The sequence below is a fragment of the Malaya genurostris genome, chromosome 1 (assembly GCF_030247185.1).
Source record: "Malaya genurostris strain Urasoe2022 chromosome 1, Malgen_1.1, whole genome shotgun sequence".
Lineage (NCBI taxonomy): Eukaryota > Metazoa > Arthropoda > Insecta > Diptera > Culicidae > Malaya > Malaya genurostris.
The window spans coordinates 58727848-58754815 of record NC_080570.1 but is presented as its reverse complement, the minus strand read 5'-3'; the positions used below and the strand labels follow the sequence as shown (position 1 = coordinate 58754815).

The following is a 26968-nucleotide window of genomic DNA, read 5'->3' as shown; positions in this document are numbered from 1 at the left end:
TATTTTTCATAAATTCTGTGGAATTTACATCAAATAAGAGTGAGTGAGATAACGAAAGTAAAAGTCAATTTGCTGTCAAAAACTGTGGTACTAGATCTCGCGCAGCTGATCGACAAACTGCTGTCATACATAATATTATGCAGTGCTGATATTTTATTACTACTTAACTAGTGGACCTGTTCGGATTGCGTTTGTGTGACGAGTGAAAAAGTCCAGGTCCTCAATTCAGTGATGCTTCAAACGTGACCATATTAATGTAAAACGTCACCTTTAGCTGCATCACGAGAAATATCATCACTTCTATGTGTCATTCTTATATTAAAAAGTGATAATCCGTTTCTCATGTACCAGCCACAAACGTAAAGGTAGGTGCAATTTATTATGTCATAGATAGATTTATAATCATAGCAGCACATCTGTTAAGTAGTCGGTGGATTTAACGATAAACGAAAATTATACTATTATTGTGCAATTCTATAATGCCTTATGTTCGATAGCCAAAGACGGAATCAAGTCAAAGATTAAGGCCAATGACCAACAAGGTGAAAGTCAGATATTTTAAAATTAGGTTTCGATTTTATCTTCACTACTTTTAGACGTCAAATTAGAAAAGTTTGGTTTTTATGTATTGTACACACGAAGGATTCATATCATAGAAAGTCATGCATTTGTCGCATTTTTAAAAAAGGGTGCAAACAGACTTGTCGATGTCTACTTTGAGGAATAACTACAGACGAACCATTGGAAATAGAATATAAATTTTAACATCAGAATAAAGATAAAAATTTTGTTTTCGTATACTGTTCACACTTCGTAGCATTACAATTATTGTATCTATCGATATTGTATATCGATGGGTAAAACATGAACATCTATCTCACGAGCGTATTACGCTTAGGTCCATGTGAACTCAGTAATGTTTAATGATTTGTTTTAAGAAACCATGCTCTAATTTGAAGCAAGCACAATATGAAGGGCGTTTTTTAAGAGCTTGCTGATTTGGAACTTAAATAAAACACCAAATTATAAAATAGCCTAATGTTTCTTATTTGGTAGACAATTTCTTGGCATTTAACAATCAAATATGATTTCGGGCATATGGCCGCCACGACTATTTTTCACAAAGGTCACTGAGGTCCAACTTTCGAACACTTTTTCAAGTATTTGAGGCCGTATTTCAGCAATTACACGTTGAATATTGGTTTCCAAAGCATCAATCGTTGCTATTTTATCAACACAAACCAATGATACAATCACACGAATGCGGAGTATGACAAGTGGCATCGTCCTGTTGGTTCTGTATCGATTTCCATTTACGGTAACGCGTCGTCCTTCTTCATTTTTAGAGAAGTAAGGACCGAAGATTCCACCAAACTCGATTTATCGAGATGCATCGGCAATTCTTGAACGTTATGTTGATTACCTTTACTTCAAATATGGTAATTTCGCTTTTTGACGCATCCGTTCAACCAAAAAAGCGCCTCATCACTGAAGAATTTTGCGCTAGTTTTAATTGAACACTGATTTTGAAAATAAATTTCCACGATTTGGAAGCGTTGCTCTGAAGCAAAGACATCATATTAACAAGATATCCAGCTCTCACATTTCTCGAACAAATCATTGGCAACATCCTTTTTTGCGAGCATGTCGCCCCCAGGCGAGCCCGCATCGAATCTTATACATAGAAGTAGGGGAGAAAATTCGTGCGCGCCAAAATAGCAGGGTTGCGCACCCATACAATTGACATGATATGTTGAATGTGATGCCGTGCGATGGCGTTGCTGAACTGAAGATTGACTTCGCTCCAAGCTGACAGGGTCTGTCTGAAGTGAACCTATTCATGATGATTCGCCAAACAAAACTGAACAAAGATGTCACTTCACACTGTCAAACAATTTATAGACAATAGAGTAATTCTTCTTGAAAAAAACAAACCTCCCAAGAAACACCCGTCAGATGGAATCTACTGTATGCAGATTTGAAACAACTAACTTTTTGTTGGACAACGAATCGTTTCTTTCTTGAAACAAGCTGTATATTTTTTGGCTAATATGACTAACATGACTTACTTTGTCATTATTGAACTAAAGAAATCAGCAGATATAGTGACCAAGTCATTTATGGTTTTCTTGTTCTAATGAGAGTTATTTTTGGCTCGTCCCTGAAGTTTGACCTTAAACAGTGTATTTGCATTTGCCTCTTGGATCAGAAAAAAAATATCTATCTGGTGTGTGGTTATTTTATTGCATCATGTCGTTTGATATGTGCTCATTTAATTATGATCACTACATAACGTGAAGAGAGTATGGGAAAAGTCTGAAGGGAATGAAATAGAAATACAGATTTACGTCAAAAGTACCACAGAGACGGTACTCGAATCCACAACTTTTCTATGCAAATTAAATATTTTTCCAAATTGACCTACTCTGTATGTGAAACGGGTTTACTTTATTTGGTAAGGTGCTGCTTCATATTCTACTCGATTCGATCTGATTATAAAGGCTTGTTTGCAAGAGTCATCCGTTTCCGATTGGTAAATGGACGACTCGGAGTGCGTCACTTCGGCGGATTTGTGCCAGCGATTATACCTTGTCGATGAACTAACATAATCTGAAATAGAGCGAGCTGTCTCGCAGCAGTAACCCACTCGCATTAAGTGTTTACTCCTGCTGACTCTCACTCATCGTACCCAAAAGAAACCACCACTCGTGTTAAAAATGCACCTTTTTGTGAGTGTCTCATAAGCGTGCGAGTAAGATAGAATACGCCTCGCCGTCTCTCGAGAATGTGCTGCATGCACTGAGTTCTCGCTCTATGATCAACACTGCTTGTATGCTTTGCACAGCTTTTTTTAAAAAAATATTGCACTAGTTTGGAATGTCTGTTTTCTGGGTACATACTGTGTATGTTTCAAACAGTTTACTTACAAAATTGGTATGAGCACTGCCCGGGTCGGTGATTAAGTGTATACCCAAGTAACCACGACGCATTATAACTTTACATTATTTTAGTTTCAAAATTTCGCGTAAAGAAATTGATTAAATGCAGCTGAGTTACACATGTTTTCACAATGCTATTATAAAGCAGAAAAGGGCGATTATTAGACTCTTATAGGTAAAGCAGGAATTGTACATTATTAAAGTAAGTATAATGCAAATATCTACTTTATCGATGGTAACAATTTCAACTATAGATTATAAATGTCACAAAGCAATAAGAGTGCTTGAATCATGAGTTACGAATGAAATTCCAATATTGAAAACAATATTCAATATTTAACTATTAATGTTGTTTATGGCTTATTTTTTATATTTATTTGGATTTGAACCCATAAACCGTGGTTCTCTGGTTTCGTAGTTAGCACCATTCACCTGGAACCTTGACATGTTTTGTTCGCAGATAAGAATCTTACTTCATCACTAATAGCATTATAGTCTTTTGACAATACATAACATTTATATATGTTACCAATGCATAACGCTGCAAAATGTTAGCAGTGTTGTTTTCGAATGTTTCGATGTAAGTAAAAGACAAATTTTCCTCGGTAATCCATTTTACTTCTGCACTACCGACACATATTGGTAAATAAAGGTAAACTTAGACTAGCTTTAAATCATAGAACTACTCTACTTTTTATCACTACCAAGACATTGATTTAATGCAGTTGTTCAATCCCCTTGCTCGGCTATTATTAAAGTTTCGTTGCTTCAAAATATAGCATTGAATGTCGATATATAGTACGGTAGAAGGTTGTTGTAAGATAATGCTCAGTTACATTTTGAATGCATATTTAATGCACATTGCTTTAAAGTATGTAGGATTTGTGTAACTATACATTAACAATGTAAAAATAGAGTTGTAAATGTGAAGTGATATAATGCCCGATGCTCCGGGGACGAGTATAGCGGGATTCGACTCCCAATCCCGAACATAGGGCCAGAGTTTTTCTGACCCGAAGAAGCGAATAACCTTAAGGTTAAAACATCCAAATCGAAAAAATGCCCATTGTGCTTTAGCAAGCTATTAGTCCGCTACGCTCTTTTGCACTAGCGATACAGAATGTAAACGTTAATCTTGTTCGAAAGCTTTTAGGTTGACGCGGTTGATGAAAATGGTGCAGAATTGTTGTGCTCAATTGTTAAATTTTAAAGAGCACATAGAGTTTCCTATCTCCAATGTCTTTAAGTTATAAGGATTCTTTTTTCGAGTTACTAAAGATTTCTCTTATGTACATGGCTTGAAAGCTCTGTATTGCGTCTTAGTTCGCTCAACTCTCGAATGCTACTTTTATCAGATCACCATTACCAGAACGATATCCAACGCAAATTTGTCCGTTTCGTTTTCCGTTATCTTTCATGGAGATATCCTTTAAAACTACCGAGTTACTATGACCGCTGCAAACTGATTGGTCTAGATTGATTATCTGTCCGTCGCGATGTTGGTAAGACTATATTTATGGCAGATTTACTTTAGTCGCGAATCGATTGCTCCGAGCTAGTACAATTGTAACAAGTGGATATTCGACGCCGTAATCTTGGGATTCTTTTATGCTGCAACCAATTATCGATATAACAACTATTCAACATCTGTTTCAATAGTTTTGACTTTCATTTGCCACGTAATGTTATCAAGAAATCGTTCCTCAGGTTGCTGTCTAATTAGTTTAAATTACTATAGAAGCATTAGATTTAAGGAAATGTACAACTCACCTCGAAACTAATATAATATATGAACTGATAAATAGTTACCGAATACCGATTCGCGATATTTTCTATTTATTGATGTGATATTCTCATTCTAAAGTGACTTACATCAAGTGAAATTCAAATTCTCAGTATGATAGTCAAGTGATTTGGAACCAACCGAACACCAATAGTAACTCAAAACACTCTAACTCAAAGACTACTATTTTATGAGAATAATCCACAAAAATGGAAATGGTTAGATTCAATATAGCATTGCCGTCAATTGGTTTCGTTACTTCCGGCACGTCAGAATAGACATTGCACAATTAGTGTTAAATAAGTGCGTTGTAAGTAGCAACGACTTTACGTCTGCTTAGCGGATTATGTTGATCCGCGAGGTGGCATTAGTAGATCAACATAATCTGCTAATGCACTGATGAGCTGAATGCGAAACGTAAATAATTCAATATAGTCATATGCACTTTAGCACAAACTGGATCCCAAGAGGTCCAAACCCCAAACCCCCAAATGAATTTTATTGCTATCGAATCACCATATTCGAAATAGAGTCAAATTGAGCTCACCACCATCACCACCACCATAAAATAGAATAATAAATTCATAAGTTAGTTAGTGGATGAAGCAGGCAGAACACTTTCATTGAAAGCACCGCTATCAAATCAACATACTATTTTATTTTTGTTTTAATTGTTATTTTATTTCACCCTGGTTTTAACCATTAATGGTCATTTGCCGGGGTAAATCAACGTATGATAATAAGCCATGAGGGACGGATATGAATTGAGCTCACCACCACGTATAGTGTTGAAGAACGAGAAATAACATGAAATAAGAAATCTACGTTTTACAGCTTAGATTATTCATGAAAGCTCGAAAGAATAGGTAAGAGAAAATTCTTTGTTAAAGGAAGCTATAGTAAAAAAGTGAAAAAAAATCTCCACGTTGGAAAAGCTGCTTACTGAAAGTGAGAAAAAGAGAAACTCCTTCAATTGTGGTCTTCTACGATATGGACGCAGGTTACCCAGTGGAGCTACATTAATTTTGCCGTTGAATTCCATACGGTCTCTAGGTTCGTCCTGAGAAAAATAATGGATAATATCAATCTCTCAGTGGACCCCTGTACCTATTGTAATTTCGGAAAGTGAATTAAGGATAAACTTCATCCATCAAGCTAACTTCTTTGTGGGAGAAAATAGATATGAGACTGATATGCGAGTACTGCAGTACTGCACATTGATCGAAACATTTTCTATACGAAGATTTTGCATTCGATTTTACCACAATTCGGTTGATCGAAAGTCTAGCAATCTGCAAAATAATGTGGCGACTACTAATAATAAGATGACAATTGGTACAAAAGTTTTGTGTATTTTCGTTTTGGCTTAGTTGTTTTAATATGTTTTCAATAGGATAGGTTTTTATAAGTATTAAGTAAATATTCCACCTCAGTTGTAGTGTTTGTGGTTTCACATTGTGATTAGTAAATTAAATGTTAATTTTGTAAAAAAAATAATTACAAAAAAACTTCTTATATTAATTGAAGAAGTATAAAATATCATTCATTCGAAATTCTGAATATCAGCAAAATTGCTCGGGTAGTTAATCCACTGTCTGGCGATTTTGTAGCCTGAAAACGCTCCAACGAAATGCGACCGGCTGGTGGTACATCTTTCATTAGGCACATGTTTACGCTTTCTCCTTCCCCCAAAAGCTGACGAAACAATGGTCAAACCTGTTTGATACTTTTCATTCGAGTGGGTTAGCTTTCGATTTTATGCGAACTTTGGCTGCTATTCGATGCTGTTCACGGCACCGCCATATGCATTGCATCTGTGCGTGGATTGCGAAAGTTCAGCAGTCTTGTAGAATTTCAATATGCCATTATACCTACATGTCACGAAATTAGTTTTATCTTAATGATTAATTTATTAAACCATTCTATTATAATTATAAACTATTTTCAAATCGATTGTGTTAGTGAATCTAAAGATAACTACAACCAGTTAGTGAACCTTTATTGGCAATCCCAATAGAAACGTTTTTTGGCGATTGAACTCCTGACTTTATGTCTTGTAGTATTTCCTGGTACCTATCCATATAAAAATGATAGCTAGCAATTCTTGTTTTGACATAAATGGATACCTGTTATATACAGCCAGGGACGTGCGTAATCCGTCATAACAAATGATAGCAATTTGTTGGTTCGTATTCTTATATGTAAGACTTTCCAATGAGTAAGTGACTTATAACGGTTCAGGATTCATTCCTGAAGCCCCGTTGAATGTAACAGTTGACGTGTTGTTCATAAATGTTATAATTGTGTTTCCATGCACGACGTGAGTCCAGCGTGAGTCTGATTAACTCAGGAATTTCCACTAAAAGTGTGTTCATTGTCCCCTATATGAAACACAGATGCTATGTTGTAATATTTATGTCTGAACGTTAACCTAAATTGATGGCGGGTTTTACATCCTTTTGACATTGCTGTACACACAAACGGCTCGTCAGTTGGTGCCTACCTTTTAAGTACGCCGCTCCCACTTTTCGATCGAACTAATGACACTTTCACGCCTGAAGCCAGGGGCGAAACAGTTTATGCACGAGTAGATTGGCTTAGTTTAAAATAGTAACTGCGCTTCTTTGGTAAACTATGCTTAATTTTGCCCTTTCGACACAAACATTCATTCATCGTCATTTCTTCGAACTTCGGATAGTTGTTTATGCGATTTATGCTGATCGAGTTATATTTGTGTATACGAAGTTTACTAGGTCCGTATCCACCACAAAGAGAATAATTGTTTCGAGTCTAGATTCAAGAAATTTGACTACATGTACCATTACAATAAAATAGGGTCCAAGATGGTTCTTATCTCATAGCAATTGATCATGAATCATCTATGATGATCTCGGATCACGACCTTTGTAGCAAGAGCAAGAGTATGTATATGATAAGCGACGACTACAAAACTTGTCGAAACAGAAGGTCGAAATTTATCAACCACGAAAATCAGGATTGAAAATGACAGTTTTCGGTTCTTGCATACATTGAAAAGGTTATTCAGTCGTCTACAATCTTTACCTAATTGTTCTGTGGCCTCACAACATCACGAAATTAAGATCAAGGACATCTCGTTTCAGTGAGCCGCATTAACTCTCATTTTTGATAAGGTACTAGTTGCTAATCAAGTTTGACCACTATGATATTGGATTATGGAATGCTTTACCTTTTAAACGATGATGGTTTCGGAGCAAAGTCCAACTTTGAATCGCAGTAGGACCATGCGTCCGATGGAGATGATTTTCCGAAGGCATGCGTGCACCCTCGGCGCAAGTTGATCACATGCAGATTCCTCTGTTTCGTTGTGTAAATCGACCTTCAAATTGCTGCTTACTACTAGTGTGGATCGAATGGCAGCAAAAATCGTACGGCATTATTTTCATTCAGTTTTTTTTGCAATGCTTGCAGTACTGTTGTCTTGCCTTTCCGACAAAAGCCATTATTGTTGTTACGATTGGTCGACATGACGCGGACGCAACCGCGGTCGATTTTTGGCGGGGGTATTTTTTCAGACTTGCCCCCTTCATCAAAGATTACTTTATTGCGTGGCTGTGGTTGCGACGGTAACTGAGCGTGCAGGTGCTGCTAAATACCTGTAAATAAAGGTGACACTGGTTATGGAGAAGCGCACCGTTTTTTTCCCGGGGCACTGCCGATCCCTCGCTTTAGTATTGTTTGGTTAATACGCAAGTATGGAATATACAACGAATCTTGCGTAATTTCTTGTCGTATTAAGACGAAGATGAAAGTGAGACTGCAATCGATGAAATGGGTTGAGTATTTCTTTGTTAGCATCGATTGTAAGATAATTTGTTGTACAGACTGATTTCTATGTCATTTGACTTCTATGTTGAAGTAAGCATCAAAGAAACTGATGATGATGATTAGCAGCAATGATTAAACTAGCTTGCGTTACGAAGTTGTTCCAAGATTTCCATGCGTTCTGTCAACCAACAATTTTAATGAATTAAAGGAAAATACATATTCATTCCCTTTGACAATGAACTAATAGATGAACGCTATTGTGGCACTACTACAATGCCAATGAATCAGGTTTATTTTCTTCATACTTACTTTTGATTGTCGGCCGCCAGGCTGAAGCAGGGCCACTGTGATACAGTATAAAGTAACGAAGTAAACAAGCACATACTCGTTTGGAATCGAAACTTTGGAGCAACATGCAAGAAAGGCTGTTAACGATACCCGGGAAACCGGAGTAACAAAAAGAGAAAAATACATGTATTCACATTGTGTTTCAATAACACAATTCGTTGCCTTTTGTGGGTCCGTTAGTTCACTACAGAACAAAATCGATAGCATCGAAGTCATAAAACTATTAAAAACCTATACTTAATCCACCTAGTGGTGTGACAGTGCCTTTCTATTGTTACTGTCGCAGTCTCATTAAAACTCGTTTTTGATACAAATTCATTCAGATTGATTCGGGTAGCTCACAAAAGTATGCTTCAGCGCTTACGCTACATATTCGGCAACATCACCAAATTTATCAGCAATAATACATTTGAACTTGATCACTTTCTGAAGTAATTGGTTCATTCATATCCGAGAAAATTGAGCGGTTATGATGAGTTTTGTCGTTTTCGTCACTTATACCATTACACCTCCGGAAGTGAGAGGTTTGATCTTCGAACTTGATCAATGATACAATAGTAGCTTTCAGACGAGCCTAAGCTTGTCAATATGGCTTTAGTCATCTCCGTGAAAATTGGGTGCTAAAAATGGACATTTTATCGCTAACGTCACTTTTATCATTATATCTCTGGAACCAGAAGTGATAGTCATTTGATCTTTAAACTTATTCAACAGGGTAGTAGGTGACCGGGAAATTCGCGAATTTTATTTCACCGGGAAAAACTAGGAAAAAGTCGGGATTTTTTTTAGAAAGCTGGGAAAAATATTACTAGCTCAAATATGAGTAACAGTTGTTAGCATCATGACTTTTTATTCAACAAGTTAAAAGTTTGCGTTTGAGCGAGATGTTCAGTAAAAGTGTTGAAACAACTTATAATCGCTAAAATTTTTAATAAAATATCAGGGCTTTCATTGCTTTCGATATGAGATCTGTAACTTAACCGATTAGTTCTAAGGTGTTAGTATATATAACTTATTGAAATAATCATTGCTTAATTTGAAATCCTGAATGTTATTGGTAGATCATCCGAATCAAAGTCAGTTCACTACAAATGTTACATTGATCTCCTAGAATCAGATCGATTGTACAAGAATTTCTCATAGAAGAGTTTTAGTTGGGCTATTGGAAATAAAACTGGTTAAAAATCAGCGAAGAGTTCATCATGCAGAACTAGTACTTTCTTATTACTCCGCGAGAGATGTCTAGCATTTAGAATCTTATTATCTTGTGCGTTTTAACACTTATCATTTAATTTATTTGCTCATCAACGCATTGAAATCGTAAACATGCCGAATTTTAAAAATAGGATGACATGACGAATGTACCTTGTATTTGCAAACGAATTACTATAATTTAAACAGCGTATGTCCGTATGACAATTTGTTGTACCAAGGTAGGATCCCTGGAAATGACGGTACTGTGTTAGGTCATCATGCCGTTTATAATTTAACCGTCGTTCTGAGATTTTCACTTTCGCTTCCGGAAGGGACGAAGAAAGCTCTGTACAAAATGATTTGAAATTGCAGGCACAGTTTGTTGTTGGTTTTTCAGAGTGGCAAGCGTCCATTTTAGGGATTGTTGTTGCTTATTGATTTATTTTCCTTGTTGATTTATCATATTTAGTTATCATATGTATACAAAAAAAAATAAAAACAGTCATGTGCACTCGGAAGAAATCGGTTACATGTAACCAAAACCCACAGATGACTAGAAAAAAGCTGTATGTTTTTTCTTATATGCACTAGTCATAATAAATATTTCCTATTTATACATCTAGATATCCGAAAACTACTTCAATCCTCAATTAGCGGGTCTATTAACACATGGATCAATAAGTCCCGTGACTAACAATGGAAACAACTTTTTTTTTCGTCATTTGGGGGTTTGGTACCTCGTGGGTAGCCAAACCTGCTGATGCACTGATGAGTCGAAGACGAAACGTAAAAACTAGAAATAAGTCATGTGCACTTTGCACAAACTGGCTACCCACGAGGTACCAAACCCCCAAATGACGAAAATCTGTTAGCGGTCAGTATGCCGTCGAATTTGTTTCGTTCTTTCGGCACGTCAGGTTAGACATAGCGCTTCGGCGCAAGCAAGTGTTTTGCAAAATGCATTAACTTTACGTCTGCTAAGAGGATTATGTTAATCCGGGAATTTTTGCATCAGCAGTTCAACATAATCTGCTGATGCACTGATGAGTCGAAGACGAAACGTAAAACTAGTAACATTTTTTTTTGCAAAATTTTTTTTTATTCATCAACATAATCACCTTTTAGGGTGATACAATGGTTCCAACGTTTTTCCAATTTTTCAATACCATGTTTATAAAAAAATTTATCTTTCCCTTCGAAATAAGTTTCAGTTTCAGCGATGACCTCCTCATTTGAGCCAAATCTTTTTCCCTGGAGCATTTTTTTAAGATCAGCAAAGAGCCAGTAGTCACTGGGGGCTAAATCTGGCGAGTGTGGGGGGTGGGGAAGCAGATCAAAGCCCAATTCGTTCAATTTCGCCATTGTTTTCATCGATTTGTTTTTGTTCCATCGAAAGCAATCGCGGCACCCACTTGGAAAAAACTTTTTTCATGCTCAATTTTTTATAAAGGATGGTAAATACACTTCCATATGATATCTGTGTCATCTCAGCAATCTCACGGAGCTTCACTTTACGATCTTTTATTATAATTTTTGTCACTTCACTCACATTTTCCGGTGTAACGGCTTCCACAGGTCTACCCGAGCGTTCCGCGTCATTTGTGTCGGTACGACCACGTTTAACCTCGGCGAACCACCGACAAATCGTTGCTTTTGATGGACAAGAGTCCGGATAACATTTTTCAATCCATTGTTTCCCATTAAAAAACATGTTTTATCAAAACACGAAACTTGGTTTTTTGAATTTTTAAACAAACTACAAAACGACTTTACTCCAACCTCGATAACTCAGCTGTTTCTGGTCGGATCGACTTAAAATTTTGACCCGTTTCAAGCAAAGGTTAGTACTCTAGAAAGACGTGGTTACTGGTTTACTACGAGCGCCATCTCTACATTAGTCTCGGGACTTATTGATCCATGTGTTAGTAAGGAAAACTCGTCACTTATTGGCTACGTTATATAAAATGAAGCAGGCTGCTACACTCTCTGATTAAATCTTTTAATTCAACATATTCTTTGAAGCAATTATACAAAGGTCTGGTGTAGGACTATAATAGAACAGCAATGGAAGAAGCTTTTCCGCTTTTTTAGATGGATGGTCCCAGAGAAGCACTAATTATAAACTACAACATGACAAATTTTATGTTAGTTACTATAGCTAATAGACACGATCAACATTTGATATGAGCTTGAGTGACCATCTACTCCGTTACTGATCGGGATTAGCTGAAATTGTACAGATAATTTTTAGATGATCCGACCTGGGACTGGCAAATCATCCTTCAATGTACATATACAGAATTCATTGATACAATTGATACATTCATACAATGTACAGAATTCATTGATCAGTCCTGACGTCGGCCAGGCCCGAATGTATATCGTATAAGGAATGAGAAGGGATGTTAGTCCAACACTTGCTGTTACTAGAGGCCGTATATACTACTGCGCACTCCACAAGAGTCACTGGAGAAGGATATTTGTTAGTATAAATTTCAGTAATGGTAGTATTCGCGTGCGACTTAGTATGTTCCGGTTTCAAGATGCTCTGATGCACCACTAAACTCACAGATTTCCCGAGTGAACGTTTGAACAATATCCGAAATTGAAGTCCCGGGAAGTCTTGATTCACAGTTCTTATTTGAATTACTATCGCGTAACGAATAAAAATTAACGAGGGAATAGAATTTAGACAAAATAGTTGATTCATTGCATTCATATTCTATAAAATATATCAAATAATTTTAAATCACCAAACAAAGGTCAACAGATTTCACGCGCGTCTTGATTGTTTATTATTTCCACTTTATTATTTATCAAGAAAAAATGTGCATTTGTTATATTGGTTGATCTGGGCAGCCGGCTACCAAGAAAAAATATTAATTTATCAAACAAAGTATCTATGTTATCTCTATTATTAACATAGTAATCAACTTGTAATTAACATTGTGAACATCAACTATCAGTGACTGCGTAATAGTTGTTTTTATCGCTCAATTTTAAATCGTGAAAGACAGGCAAAAACACGGAAGAAGAAAAAATACCAAATTAAACTTTTCTCAGAAACTAACCGGAAATTGAGAAGTTGAATGAAGTTTAGTGAATAGATAATTTAGTAAAATAAAGTAATCAGATGTGAAACGTTGAAAACATCTGATAACTGAAGGGAAAAAGCACTCCTTCAATTGTCGCCTTTTATGACATGGAAGCAGGAACCCTGTGGATCTATTTTTAGTTAGGTTTTTTTTTCCACCGGATTCCATACGGCATCTAGGCTGGTACTGTCCGGAGAAAGATAACAGGTACTACCAATCCCCAGCACCTCGATCGAAATTTGATATGTACGAATTTCTTATACTCTCTCTTACTTTGTATGGTCATGCAGTATGGTCGTTGCTATACGACTAAGATCTCTAAAAATTCACAATTCGATTGTTTTTCATTTGAAGAACATATGCGAACTGCTAAAGTAAATAACTCCTACCACACTAGCAACAAACGAATATTTATACACATGAAAAACCTTGGTATTACACATTCCTTTTTAGGAATTTGGCCTTCTGTTTCAAGAATCTTCGCAGCTGATTTATAGCGTACAGAACCATTGCACCGTGGCTGGGGTGTTACGACCCGATTGACAATAAGAATCCTTCCAGGTCGGGGCTGGAACATACGACAGCTGGCTTGTAAGGCCAGCGCGCAGCGCCCTATGTTATAAACCACTTCAAATAAGATTCAACCAAGGATGCATTTAAAAAAATTTCATACTGGTTCTGATAGTTTGTTCTGTACAAAAGAAGTACTCGAATGATGACGAAAATCAAATGGCATGAAACATAATGCAAGAGCATGCGTTGAATTGCATAACACTAGCATCGCTATACCGCCCGCTTAGGCAAAATTTTATGCTTGAAAGCTTCTACCCACAATTTAACTCGGGCATCATCCACAGTAGTCAATGGGTTACATTTGTGACTGCAGAAATTCACATTGCCCACGATTGCTCAGGCTAGCCTTGACTACGGGCTGCCTAGGCGGTTCGAATAAACGGTGTGTAATTACGTCATAAAACACATAAAACCATAATTTTCGTATGTAACGAATTAGCTTCGAAACACGAATGCCAGTTCAAGCCGAGTAATAACATCTATAACGGAGTTTTCGAGATATATTGAGAGTGCAGCTTCAACGCAGCCACCTCCTGCCACGACCTTTTTACCTTCCAGCACACGTTTTGCTACACACAAAGCATCATGGACAGAACGTTCCATTTCATCGCAATAGAAATCATTAGGACCACGAAGAATTATAGAGGCTGCTGTACGTGCTTTGGGACCCCGAATTAAAATTAGTTCATCATCGCAAACAAACTCTTGTACTACTTCAGAAGCTTCACCAACGTAACTGGCTTCAAAGCTCTCTTCGCCATCCATGTTCGTTAATGAAGTCAGAAAAGCAGCACCCGTCGCCTTGGCAATTCGCTTCAAATCGGATTTCTTCACACGCCGAACTGCCATAGCTCCGGCTTCCACGAAATATTTCAGACAAAGATCGTCGATTCCACCACTGCACAGAACGACATTTACGCCGGTCGTTAAAATCTTCTCAATTTTCTCCTTTGTTATATCCAACTCTCGCGCCCGAATTCCTTCCAGTTTTTCTGGATCAGTAATTAGGACCTAGTGATAACAATATTCCAACATTATTTTAAACATTGATTTGAGAAATTCGCTTTACCTGAACGCCCATTTTCATTTTGGTTTTTTGCAGTGAAAAATCCAGACAAGCAATTTTTGCGTTAACAATTTTTTTGGGCATCTGCTGTGAGGCAATCGTGCAATTCAAGGCGTATCCTTGCACTAAGATACTCTCTCGTGCCGATTTACCGTGAGCTTTCAGTACATTCACAGCCTCAATGGGATACATTGCATTTCCTCGGGGATCGGTACTTTTGACTGCCTGTGCCGCATCCACCACCATAGCAGCAAAGAAGTCTGCATCTGCTCCAATAATTTTCGAACTCATAGATGTTTTGGCAACATTGACCAATGACTCGCGACCAAGTTCATCTACAGGAGCTGTTAAATGTTCCGAAATGTATTTGCAAGCCTCCTTGCACGCCAATCTATAACCGGCAATGATCGATGTCGGGTGAATCTTCTGCTTAACCAATTCATCGGCGTTTTTCAAAAGTTCAGCAGCTATGATAACCACAGAAGTAGTTCCATCGCCTACTTCTTCATCTTGCAATTGAGCCAATTCACAAAGAACCTTAGCAGCTGGATGTTCTACCTCTAGGAGACGAAGGATAGTAGCACCGTCATTAGTTACTGTGACATCTCCAATATCATCGACCAACATTTTATCCAAACCAACGGGACCTAATGAAGATTTCACAATGTTTGCGATAGAAGATGCAGCCATCACTAAAACAAAAGTAAAAAGAAACATTCAGCCGGTTTGACTAAAGCTAGCAGCAAACGATAATTTCTTTAAATTCTAACCTCAAAACAAAGCTAGTGACTCATTTCTGTTTTCTTCGAGTGAAAACTTTTAGTTTTCTTACTCAACGTAAACATTATTTAATTCTTTTATAGTCAAAATGAGTGTAGAATACCTTCAGACAAATAAAATTAAACTAAATATCTGCAGCACAATTTTTAAACGTTGAGCATGCAATGAACGGGCCGTGTGTGGGAGTTTTATGAACATTACTTTTCTTTTAAATTACCGAGAATATCTAATTGAAACACCGCATTTAAGCATATATGCCATTTTTAAGCGTAATTAACGAGACTTGCTACAAAACTGGAACGATTTTGTAATTTAAAAGGTGCATTTTCCCGAAACTTAATAGCATGTGATTATTTTTCATAGTATTTGCGTTCGTTTCGAATCAGATTTTTTGCACCGCATGTTTGAATGAATTGAAAATACAGCTTACCATTTTGGGTTCGAACCGGGGCACCGGATGTTCGAGTTCCCGCTAACGATAACGCACTTGCAACGGTAGACATGACTTCAAATCGTATTTATTTTCAATTCTTTGAATACTCAATAAAGAAAATTGTGTTGTAAAGCACAAGAAAACTACTACGATTATCGTTCAACGGCAGACGTTTCTTACTAACTTTTTTTTCTTAATTGTGAATGTGACAGCAGGGATGCCATAACAAGAATAATTAACTCGATAATTCCACGACAAAAGGGCCTAACTGCCAATGAGATAAACATTGGAAAAGGACACAAGTGCAAATGACAGTTTCTCCGACGACACGACCTGCCACTCGTCTATCAAAACTGTATCGTAAATTTAACTACCCCTCAGTAACTGGAAATGTCAAATCGGAAACGTTAGTGAATTTTTTTAAACTGGCAGCACAAGTTGATTTATTTATTGATTTTGAATAACAGTCACCATAACCTTGGTTACTGCATATCGAAGGCAAGATGAATGTAAACAAAATAAATTTCAGATCGGTTATTATATTACGGAACATTTTAATGGATTTACCTGACTCGAGCGGAATGTAAAAATTTAGGAGTATGAGTTATGTCTTTTATAAAGCCAAGTTCAAAATTCAGGTCTTGACTTGAAACCGTTGTGTGAGAAAGAAGACATGGAAATGACCGACAACGAGCTGAGCGAGGCTTGTGCTCTGCGGTACCTGCATAACGTACGGTAAAATGATTTCTTTGTGGAATTCCACTAGTAATCCTCGAATAGTGGCCAACAAGGAGAAATACTGTTTCCACTGCTGCGCAATCAACCGACACAAAACATCTTTGACACCGGCATATTACACCGAATCCTACTGCCCAGAAAAGCTAGCAGTGGAAGTGTACGGATGAATCGCTGGAAGTAGATCATTGTCCTCGTTCGTTGGTTTTATCCATAGTTTCGATTAAATTCAGAAAATGCATTTCTGCTAAATTTGGACAAAGTTTAACACTAATATTCCACCGCTTTGAAAACATGTTTATTTGTTTTGGGGTTCCTTGGTAACCAGTACATAACAACTTAAACAGTGTTGCTCGAGAAGATTATTTTTATCATTTACAAGGGGTCGCTAGATTTGTGGTAACTGGCGGTGAATCGTTAGCGAACAGTTTTAATGTTGATTTTTCTTCTGAGTGCCTGGTCGTGTCGTCGGTTTCTCTTTGTTCAATAGAAAAGAAACATTTCAAGAGCAATTACTTTTGGAAGACCACGTGCTGTGGGATTGTATACAGGAGAAGATCGGCAATATGGTCAAAATTGCGGAACAAGCAGACGATTCTATCCAGAAGAAGGAAGAAGAAAACTGTTACGTGATCAGTAGTCAAAAGAGTGAACGGAAATTCAAATCGATTTTGATCTCGAGAATCCACGACTCGCAACTGGAATATGTACAGGACAACAGAGATGTCTATCTCCTCTGTGTGACGAAGAGCAAGCAAAATTTCTCCCCTCGCACTGACAACTTCAACGAGAGCTCTTCTCTTTCACATTTATACACCACTGTTGTGTGAAGTGTACACGCATCATGAGTGCGTTTGTTTATTTCCTTTTACCTCTTCCACTGAATCGCACCAAAGTGCTAGAGCATTAGCTAATAAATTCTCTGAGGTGGATGCAGATACTTTCACAGAGGTGTACACGCCGGTGAGCACTCTGCTGTATGGTTTTCGTAGATGAAGCGTGGACACGCAAAATCAGCAAAATAAAATCGTAAAATTTTCGGTTTTCCTTGCAAATTTTTCATAGCAAGGCCAGATCTACTCTCTATTAATTGAAGTTCACAGAAGTGTTCGCTCTCCATCACGCGCCAGAAGTCACTTGGGTGTATTTAGACGAGAGCGCGTGTGAGCGATTCATGCGAAGAGAATGTGTTTCACTCGCGCCAGCTGCTTTAACCACAAGCACACACTCAAATGCTGTCTATTCGACACTGAGAAGAAGTGCGCTTTCCTCTTTGTGCGGTGCTTCGTTTTTTTCATCCTCGGTGTGGCAAAAATCTGACTCTAGCGTGTATCTCTCTGGTGAAATGCCATCTCTGCAGGACAAGGCCACTCCGAAAGTAGTTTGGAATGCACTGAAGTGCGTTTTTGAACGAAAAAGAGCCGCTTGTCGGATGCATCTCTATCGTGAAATGTTAAGCGTCTTGACGGTAGGCGGTTGCGACATCATTTCCATGGCAGAAGTGGAAGCAGGTTGTCTTTTGCATGTCACATTCGGAAAAGGAGAATGAGGAGAATCTCACGATGGAATTTACCAAATGTCGTCATCTGGATGAGGAAACAAAGCAAAGAAGTGTAGTGAAAACGCGGCATTTTCCGGAGCAAAGAAGTCGAATGCTATCGGTGCAAAAAAGATGGTTACGTTGATAATATTTTGATCATAGGGGCGTCTTAAATGCTATATACACCCTCATTCTTGTTTACGGCCGTATGCGATACGTTCGAAAGTATATCAAATTCGTATTCCCGTTTACGTTCGAATCAATCACTATTTTAAACATCGCACATGCATAAAAACAACGCCCATCCAACTTTAAACTATCACTTCTGGTACAGATTTAAGTTGTAATTACAAATCTTTGCTATCATTTGTTATTTGACTTGTTTTTTTCGCTGACTTTGTATCATCATGCTTGCTTACGTACGTATTGACCATACGACGAACACATGCTTTCTAACGAATGCGAACAAGCCATTCTTGTTTTCACTCGAACGTGTACGTACGCGACTCCTGTGCAAAAGAAGGATCAGCAGCGCAGGTAGTATTTTTAGGAAGATTCCAAGCATCAAGGAAGTGACGAATGCTAAATAACAGATCGGCTGAAAACTTCGTATCGTTTCTTTGAGAGGGCGCCACTAGAATTAAATCCATACCATTTTCAGTTAGTACCAACCTTCAAAAGATACGTGTATAAATTTGACAGCTGTCTGATTATTAGTTTGTGAGATATTACATTTTGAGTGAAGCTACTTTTGTTATTGTGAAAAAAATGGAAAAAAAGGAATTTCGTGTGTTGATGAAACACTACTTTTTGATGAAAAAAAGTGCCGCCGATACCAAAAAATGGCTTGATGAGTGTTATCCAGACTCTGCACCGGGCGAAGCAACAATTCGTAAGTGGTTTGCAAAATTTCGTACTGCTCATATGAGCACCGAAGACGATGAACGCAGTGGAAGTCCAAAAGAGGCTGTTACCGATGAAAACGTGAAAAAAATCCACAAAATGATTTTCAATGACCGTAAAGTGAAGTTGATCGAGATAGCTGACACCCTAAAGATATCAAAGGAACGTGTTGGACATATTATTCACGAATATTTGGATATGAGAAAGCTTTGTGCAAAATGGGTGCCGCGTGAGCTCACAATCGATCAAAAACAACAACGAATTGATGATTCTGAGCAGTGTTTGGAGCTGTTATATCGAAATAAAACCGATTTTTATCGTCGATATATAACAATGGACGGAACATGGCTCCATCACTTCACTCCGGAGTCCAATCGACAGGCAGCTGAGTGGACCGCACGCGATGAACCGAACCCAAAGCGTGGAAAGACTCAACAATCGGCCGGTAAGGTTATGGCGTCTGTATTTTGGGATTCGCATGGTATAATTTTCATCGATTACCTTGAAAAAGGAAAAACCATCAGCAGTGACTATTATATAACGTTATTAGAGCGTTTGAAGGACGAAATTTAAAAAAACGGCCTCATTTGAAGAAGAAAAAAGTTTTGTTTCATCAAGACAATGCACCGTGTCACAAGTTGATGAAAACCATGCTGAAATTGAACGAATTGGGCTTCGAATTGCTCCCTCATCCACCGTATTCTCCAGATTTGGCCCCCAGTGACTTTTTCCTGTTCTCAGACCTCAAGAGAATGCTCGCTGGTATAAAATTTAGAAGCAATGAAGAGGTAATCGCTGAAACTGAGGCCTATTTTGAGGCAAAGGACAAATCGTACTACAAAAATGGTATCGAAAAGTTGGAAGATCGCTATAATCGCTGTATCGCCTCTGATGGCAATTATGTTGAATAATAAAAACGAATTTTGGCAAAAAAATGTGTGTTTCTATTAAACGATACGAACTTTTCAGCCGAACTGTTAATAAATAAATATCGTACTCAGGGCCAATTTTATTCAAGTCGGTAAATGAAATTTTCAAATTAAATTAAAATTCGTGCAAAGTAACAAAAGCAGTCCGATCAGTATTATCTGCGAAAAATATGTTGCATTTTTCTTGCAATTTTGTCATGTTTTCGATAATCTTCATATTTATTACATTAGTAAAATCATGCATTTAATATAAAATAAAGCATATTTGCCCATGGCGTATTTTCCAGTACCTAATGGATGTAAAATTTGATGCGTAAAAACTTGGAACCGCGCATATATTCGAAGGCTCGCCAGAAAAAAACAGCATTTTACTATACTGCTATGCTTTCTAAATCTCGGTTGATTTTCCAGAAGGCCGTAACAGCAAGTGACAGTTTCTCTTTGTTCACTCTCTCTTTCGATTATTGTGATGTGATCTAAAAAGATTTTCTTGGATTTCACAGTTCTGTTTGAAAGTCGAACGTTTCGAGCATCATTCTATGCAAATAGTTGAGTGATAAACGTGTAAACCGCTTGGTAATTAATAGAAGAGAAAGTAAACAAAGAGAAACTGTTACTTGCTGTTACGGCCTTCTGGAAAATCAGCCGAGAAATGTTTTCTGCAATACACAAATTTATGATTTGATTGCAAATCACCTTTAGACTCGAAAATAAATTTGTTAGAAATCGGTTAAACTTTTTTCAATGTGTTCGAACGATTGATTCGCAACATAAAACTGACGAATCGAAACCACGTCATTTCGTCTATTCGTCCGTGAAAGAGAATGGTACGAATGATGTTCGAATACACGTATCGTTTGAAGTTAAACTGCCATACATTTTAGCGTTTCGCATATGGTTAATCACAAGAATTGGACTGATTTCATCAAGGCTTAGCATTTATTTGAAGAAGTTTACTGATATTTGAATGTTTTGTGGCAAACGAGTCGCGTTCAAATTCATTCGAGTGAAAACAAGAATGGCTTATTCGTATTCGTTCGAAAGTACCCGTTCGTCGTACTGCCGATACGGACGTAAACAAGAATAAGGGTGAAATTCAGTGAAGATTTCAAAATGACATACGCTGGAGAAGTCGGAATTTTTTCGGAATAATCATTGTGGCGCTTTTGGTGTCACGGGTACCTCAACTATACATTACTATTACACTTTGTAATCCAGGAAAATTAATTTTCTTTCATTTTCAAATGAAAAGTTCTTGTAACAGATCCTAAGACTCTACAATATAATTGAAATTATATGAGTTTCCCATAAGAGCCCGTGTAAAACCAGACCCTGTCAGCTTGGAGCGAAATCAATCTTCAGTTCAACAACGCCATCGCACGGCATCACATTCAACATATCATGTCAATTGTATGGGTGCGCAGCCCTGCTATTTTGGCGTGCACGAATTTGACATTTCTCTCCCCTACTTCTATGTATGAGATTCGATGCTGACTCACCTGAGGGCGACATGCTCGCAAAAAAGGATGTTGCCAATGATTTGTTCGGGAAATGTGAGAGCTGGACAAGGGGAGGACGCTTAGAACAATGTGCCAATCACACATTAACACAATGCGTTGGCGCATTTATCAATATTGGCATTTTCGTTTTCATACAGTTGCACAGTTGCGGCACACAAAGGGCTCAGTTTTGACAAGTAGCTGTTTCATGGAGCACAGCGTGGCACACTTAGACTCTTAGTATATCACGTGTTTTTTTATAGGCACAAAATAGTTTGTGTTAAGCGACTCTCCCCTTGGAGCTGGATATCTTGTTAATATGATGTCTTTGGTAAAACTCAATCGTCATCCTAAGACAGGTTGAAATAATGAAACTTAGATGGCGCGTCAGGTAAAATTGGTTACGTTAGATTGCCAACAACGCAAACCACACGGAAAATAAAAACTACCTATTATTTGACTTCTTTTTACTTAATTTTGAGTACTTCCTTTCATTCGCTCCTTCAATTGTTGTCAAAATACAAAGAGCAAAACCACCCAACAGCGAGAGTTTCGTTCAATAAGCTAAAATTAAGTAAACCGTATTAACTTGAAATTGAGTCAATATGACTCAACTATAGAGTAAATATAACTCATCTTTGAGTATTTTTTTGCACGTGTCTTACGAAAACTACCTAGAGCCACTTTACCTAAAATTAGGTTATTGAACGAAACTGCCAAATTGGGTGGAATATACTTAAAATTAGGTTGATTTGCGGTTCCGTGCACGTTGCTTATTTTATTGGCGGCCCTTACACGATCATTAAAAGTGTCATTGCTGAAATGTAATGCCATTTTCAATGAACGTGTAAGGGTAAGTAATGTCATTACTTTAGTTGTCTTTAGCAGCCCTTACACGCAGAGATGGCAGGTCTGCAGATTTGTCTGTAAATCTGCAGATTTGGGGTATAGTGCTGCAGACATTTTTTGTTGTGCAGACTTTTGCAGACTTTTGAAATTCTCGCAGACTTTTGCAGATTTTTGAAATTCTCGCAGACTTTCGTCTATATTTACAGACTTTAGAAATTTCCGCGACCTTTTTAGGCAGTTTTGCGTGTCATACTAGAGAAATTGCTGCCAGCAAGACATACTTGCTGACTGCAGATTTTTTTTTCAGATTTACAGACCCTGTCTGCAGATCAGTGCTGCCAACTGTCTTTTTCAAAAATCTGTATTTGGCGGAAAAATCTATCTGTACAATATCTTTCTCGAAAAATCAAACATCCATTTAGAGCGGAAACTGATTTTGCGACCAAAAAAAAAAAGGTCGCTCGAACTGGCTTACCCCTATGGAATCCAACACAAAAACTAAAAATCGGTATTTATCTGTATGAAAATTGAAATATCGGTATTTTGAGAGCGCATAGGGTAACAGAGGTATTTTGGCCACTTCATATATTTTGGCCCACCTAACAAACTATATGGATTCAATCGATCTTAGCGGCCAAAATACCTCTGTTACCCTATCTGTATTTCTGTATCGAGTCCAAAAATCGGTATAAATACCGAGAAATCGGTATAGTTGGCAGCACTGCTGCAGATATTTGAAATTTTTACCTGGCATCTATGCTTACACGAGTCATTATAAATGTCATTACTAAAATATAATATCATTTTAATGAACGTGTATGGTGCAGTAATGACATGTTTAATATCAAATTTGGAGTACATCATTACTTAGTCATCATTGAAAATGACAAAAATAATTCTCGCTATTAAAGATGATGATAATAATTCTCGTGAAAGGGCCGCTATTCGATTTGCTCGATCCATTCTAAAACTAACGTGAATTGGCCGACTAAAGCTCTCACCAACCAAAGCTCTCTCAGCAACCAAAAAGCTTTTTCGAAAAATTGAACTGCCACCTTAATAGCGACCAACTAAAAAGCTTGGGAAGAATATCCTACTGAATACGCCCTGGTGGCAGATATCGAAAGCAGGAAAGCCAACAAAACGTGAACTCCCCGACTAAAGCTCACCAACAAGCGCGTTCTTTTCTAGCATTGTCGTAAATCATGAGAAGTATTTCTAAAACATTGTATAAAGAAAGTGAATAAAATTAAATTCACAAAACTTTTTCTTTCTAAAATCATAAAAAACAAAAAACGAAGATATTTATTTTCCGAAAACTCCTCGTATTGCATTCAGTTTTTTCTATGATTCTTTCAAAATATTTCGTTCTGGGTATAATGAAAGGTGAGTCGAAAGAAAAAATATTTTGCTGAAAACTGCCCACGTGGAAACGAACCAAACTAATTAATTATGATAGTCCCATAAGTGCTCTACGAAACCTATAGTAGCCTATGTTGCCTAAATTGCAATTAATATTTTTTACAGTTTTTTCAAAATTTCATCGTTTCTTGCATTCATCAAGCGGCTATTGGAAAGCTCCACAATCCGCTAGGAGGAAAGCGCCATGGTGACGAATATTGGAAGCTTAAGCTCAGCAACCAAAAAGCTCACCTTTAATGTGCTAAAACATGCGATATACACTTAGAAAACTGCGAAATTTTCTAAGTGCATATCATTTTATGAAATAACTGAATAATATTCAAAGATCTATTAGTATATCAGTGAAAAGTATTTTACCATGCCTTATGACTTTTGAAAAAATTTTACCAAACATTGAGAATTATAGATACTTTTTGTTCACGCTTGGCGAGTGTATATCAATAATTTATATTTTTTATTTCTGAAAATCGGTTTGAGGATATTTTTTCAAATTAGCAAACAATTTATATTTTCGAGTTAGATTTGACAAGTATGGTATTGAAATTAATGTCATATTAATTGTTCAATATTTGGATGATTTTTAACATTGTATTTTTTTATTATTATATTTGTCTTTTTCCATGCACAACCCCGAAATTTTTCTCTCTCTCACGTGTTTGCCATCCAGTTATATATTTGAAGAGACATTCTAAAGAATTCGGTATTCCTTGATAGTTAGGCATAACGAAAACGAAGTGGATGTTGACAGGAGGCTTATTAGCCGTAGTGAAAAAATTGTTAGCGGTCTCAGCCGTCTGTAAACAGACAAAGCAAAAAAAAAAGTGAGCGTAAGAATTATTATTTATTACGAATTATGATTTATTTTTGTTTAATCAACAGATAATGTCACCAAAAGGACAATTACAATTCCATAATATGCTATGGCGGAGCAATGTAGGTACACGTATTTCGATAAGAGATAACATCGATAAATACCGCAGGTAAACCTTTCTTCAAGACAAGATAAGCATATAAACAAAATATATATCTGCAAAAAAATCGTAGAGCTCATCCAAACAAGAAACCATTGGTTTTAGTGGACCTGATGTTCGTGGATCAAATACCTATTCCTGGAAACAACCGTGACAGAAAAAGACGAAACATTTGTGGGCCAAATTTAGTTGATTTGGAACACTATGAACATTTTTTCAAATTTCTTCAAGGCGAATGTCAGGCAGATGTTGTATTTTTCGTCGATGGTCCCGGTCGGAGTAACACCTCTAGCGATTTCAATACTGATCAGAGAAAATCTAAGGACCGCCGTTACGAAAACGACATAAACGTCATAGATATGCTGACCGCAGAAAACTTCCAAGCTATCAGAAAAATCCAGCACATTCCCACAGATCGAGTACTGATGGATTCTATTGAAACATTGGCAAAACAATATGGTACACTATGGCACTCAGTACAAAATAAAAGATATTTAGAAATAGCTAAATATGCTCAAGAAATGAAAGCAATCGCAGTTTTGGGTAAAAAATGCCGATTCATTCTTCTGGCGGGTAATAATATTCATTTCTATGGTTGCAGTTTTTAAGGTGATGCGAAGTTAACCTGTTTTGGCTTTTCAGAAGTAAACTTTTGGTATTTGACACATCTTGATGTTACATCAATGGAGACAATAGAGATAGACCCTGCAAATCTCGGACAAATCGGGCTTGAAACGCCAGAGAAACGTTGTTTAATGGCTTCACTTCTTTCTAAATCATTTATCTTTAAATGGACTGCAACTAACATTTCTTATCTGCTGAACTGTCTTAGTGTTCTGCAAGCACTACCTGAAAATATCGCGCGTCAGCAGTACTGTGATGTTGCTCGTGCCTTATTCAAAGATTCATATTGTGATGCACTAGTGGAAGATTTAATCCAGTCATGTGAACAACAAAACTTAGTATATTCATTGAAAATTAGCACTCTCTACAATCCTAAATCTTATATTTTCAGAAATCAATCCAGTTATCAGTACAACCGAATAATTTATCAACTTGGGAATACGATATCATAAGCAATAGCATATCTAATATTACCATCAGGCTGAATGATTATCGCTATTGGGATGCAAAGGGTGTAAAGTTTTCTGAGCTGCTTACGGGATTTTATGCTCGAGCAGCCGGCGTACTTTTAACTCGCAAAAACCAACGTACCCCTCAGTCAAGACAATTATTCATCAAACAGACCCACGAATCATTTTTCAACTACCATTCATTAGACGTGCAATATCCAGATTTCAAAATTATGAATTCGCAATTGGATGCTGGTACCGATCTTACAGAAGAAAATATAAACTATTTACAATTTGTGTTTGGCGTAGGAGATTTGCCTGTTGAACGAATTAACCGTCTGATAAATTTGCATACATGGAAATTGTTAGACTATATTACAGTGTACTTCATGCTTAAGGTATGATCAATTATGTGTTAGATTTAATTTGCCAACGAGCAACGTCAATTCGATTCAGATTATGTTATTTTTTCAGAAAAAAATTATATCATCCACAATCGCCGACAGTCTACTATTGGCAGTTGAAAATTATTCAAATCATAATGCCGAGCTCGATGGAATTCCACCCGAATTGGATATGGAGATATTTCACGTGACATTCATGTATATTCGCTGGAGGCATTATGTGCGGCAATCTCTCATTATATGTGGCATACCAGAAGCATTAATTGTGAGTTTCGTTTTATAACAGCCAATATAAATGAAAGACTTCATTTGTGATTACAGGATAATCGATGTCGTTTGGACGGTGTAAAAATTCAAAACATTTACCAGAACCTCAAAATGCACCCAGAAGAAATCCATAAATATGATATTGGAGGTTCCGTCCAAAATGACCGGTTTTATGACTAAGAGTAAGACTGATTGTTCAGAGTAGACATCAGATATATTATTTTTATATTCATTTATCTCTCATTTCATTATAATATTTAATATCAACCTACGGCGTGACCAGTGACGTACCTAGAAACTGGACGTGACCTATCCATTTCAATAAATCTATATGGCAAGCAGTCCATAACTGAGAAAA

General features: G+C 37.1%; 2 protein-coding genes across 5 annotated transcripts in view; one reads left to right on the top strand and one right to left on the bottom strand.

The window, feature by feature from the left end:
• Positions 1-16214, bottom strand: part of LOC131440172 (T-complex protein 1 subunit alpha-like) — a 33091-nt gene extending 16877 nt beyond the window's left edge. The window contains exons 1-3 of the mRNA XM_058611233.1: positions 16016-16214; positions 14809-15497; positions 7226-14750 (exon numbers count right to left, since the gene is read on the bottom strand). Of these exons, the coding sequence (XP_058467216.1) occupies positions 14175-14750; positions 14809-15497; positions 16016-16088 (1338 nt within the window). The 5' untranslated portion in view covers positions 16089-16214 and the 3' untranslated portion in view covers positions 7226-14174. The remainder of the gene's footprint in view (positions 1-7225; positions 14751-14808; positions 15498-16015) is intronic.
• Positions 53-26968, top strand: LOC131440171 (uncharacterized). 4 transcript variants are annotated; one of them, XM_058611225.1, is made up of 9 exons: positions 53-365; positions 24563-24716; positions 24775-24875; positions 24940-25439; positions 25509-25828; positions 25882-26337; positions 26396-26608; positions 26665-26792; positions 26894-26968. In XM_058611225.1, exons 3-8 carry the CDS (start codon positions 24778-24780, stop codon positions 26788-26790), a joined length of 1713 nt encoding a protein of 570 aa, XP_058467208.1. In that variant the 5' UTR covers positions 53-365; positions 24563-24716; positions 24775-24777; the 3' UTR covers positions 26791-26792; positions 26894-26968. The 4 variants fall into 4 exon arrangements, with proteins under 4 accessions (XP_058467208.1, XP_058467210.1, XP_058467207.1 ...); XM_058611227.1 differs by having other exon boundaries at positions 26414-26608; positions 26665-26968; XM_058611224.1 differs by having other exon boundaries at positions 26665-26968.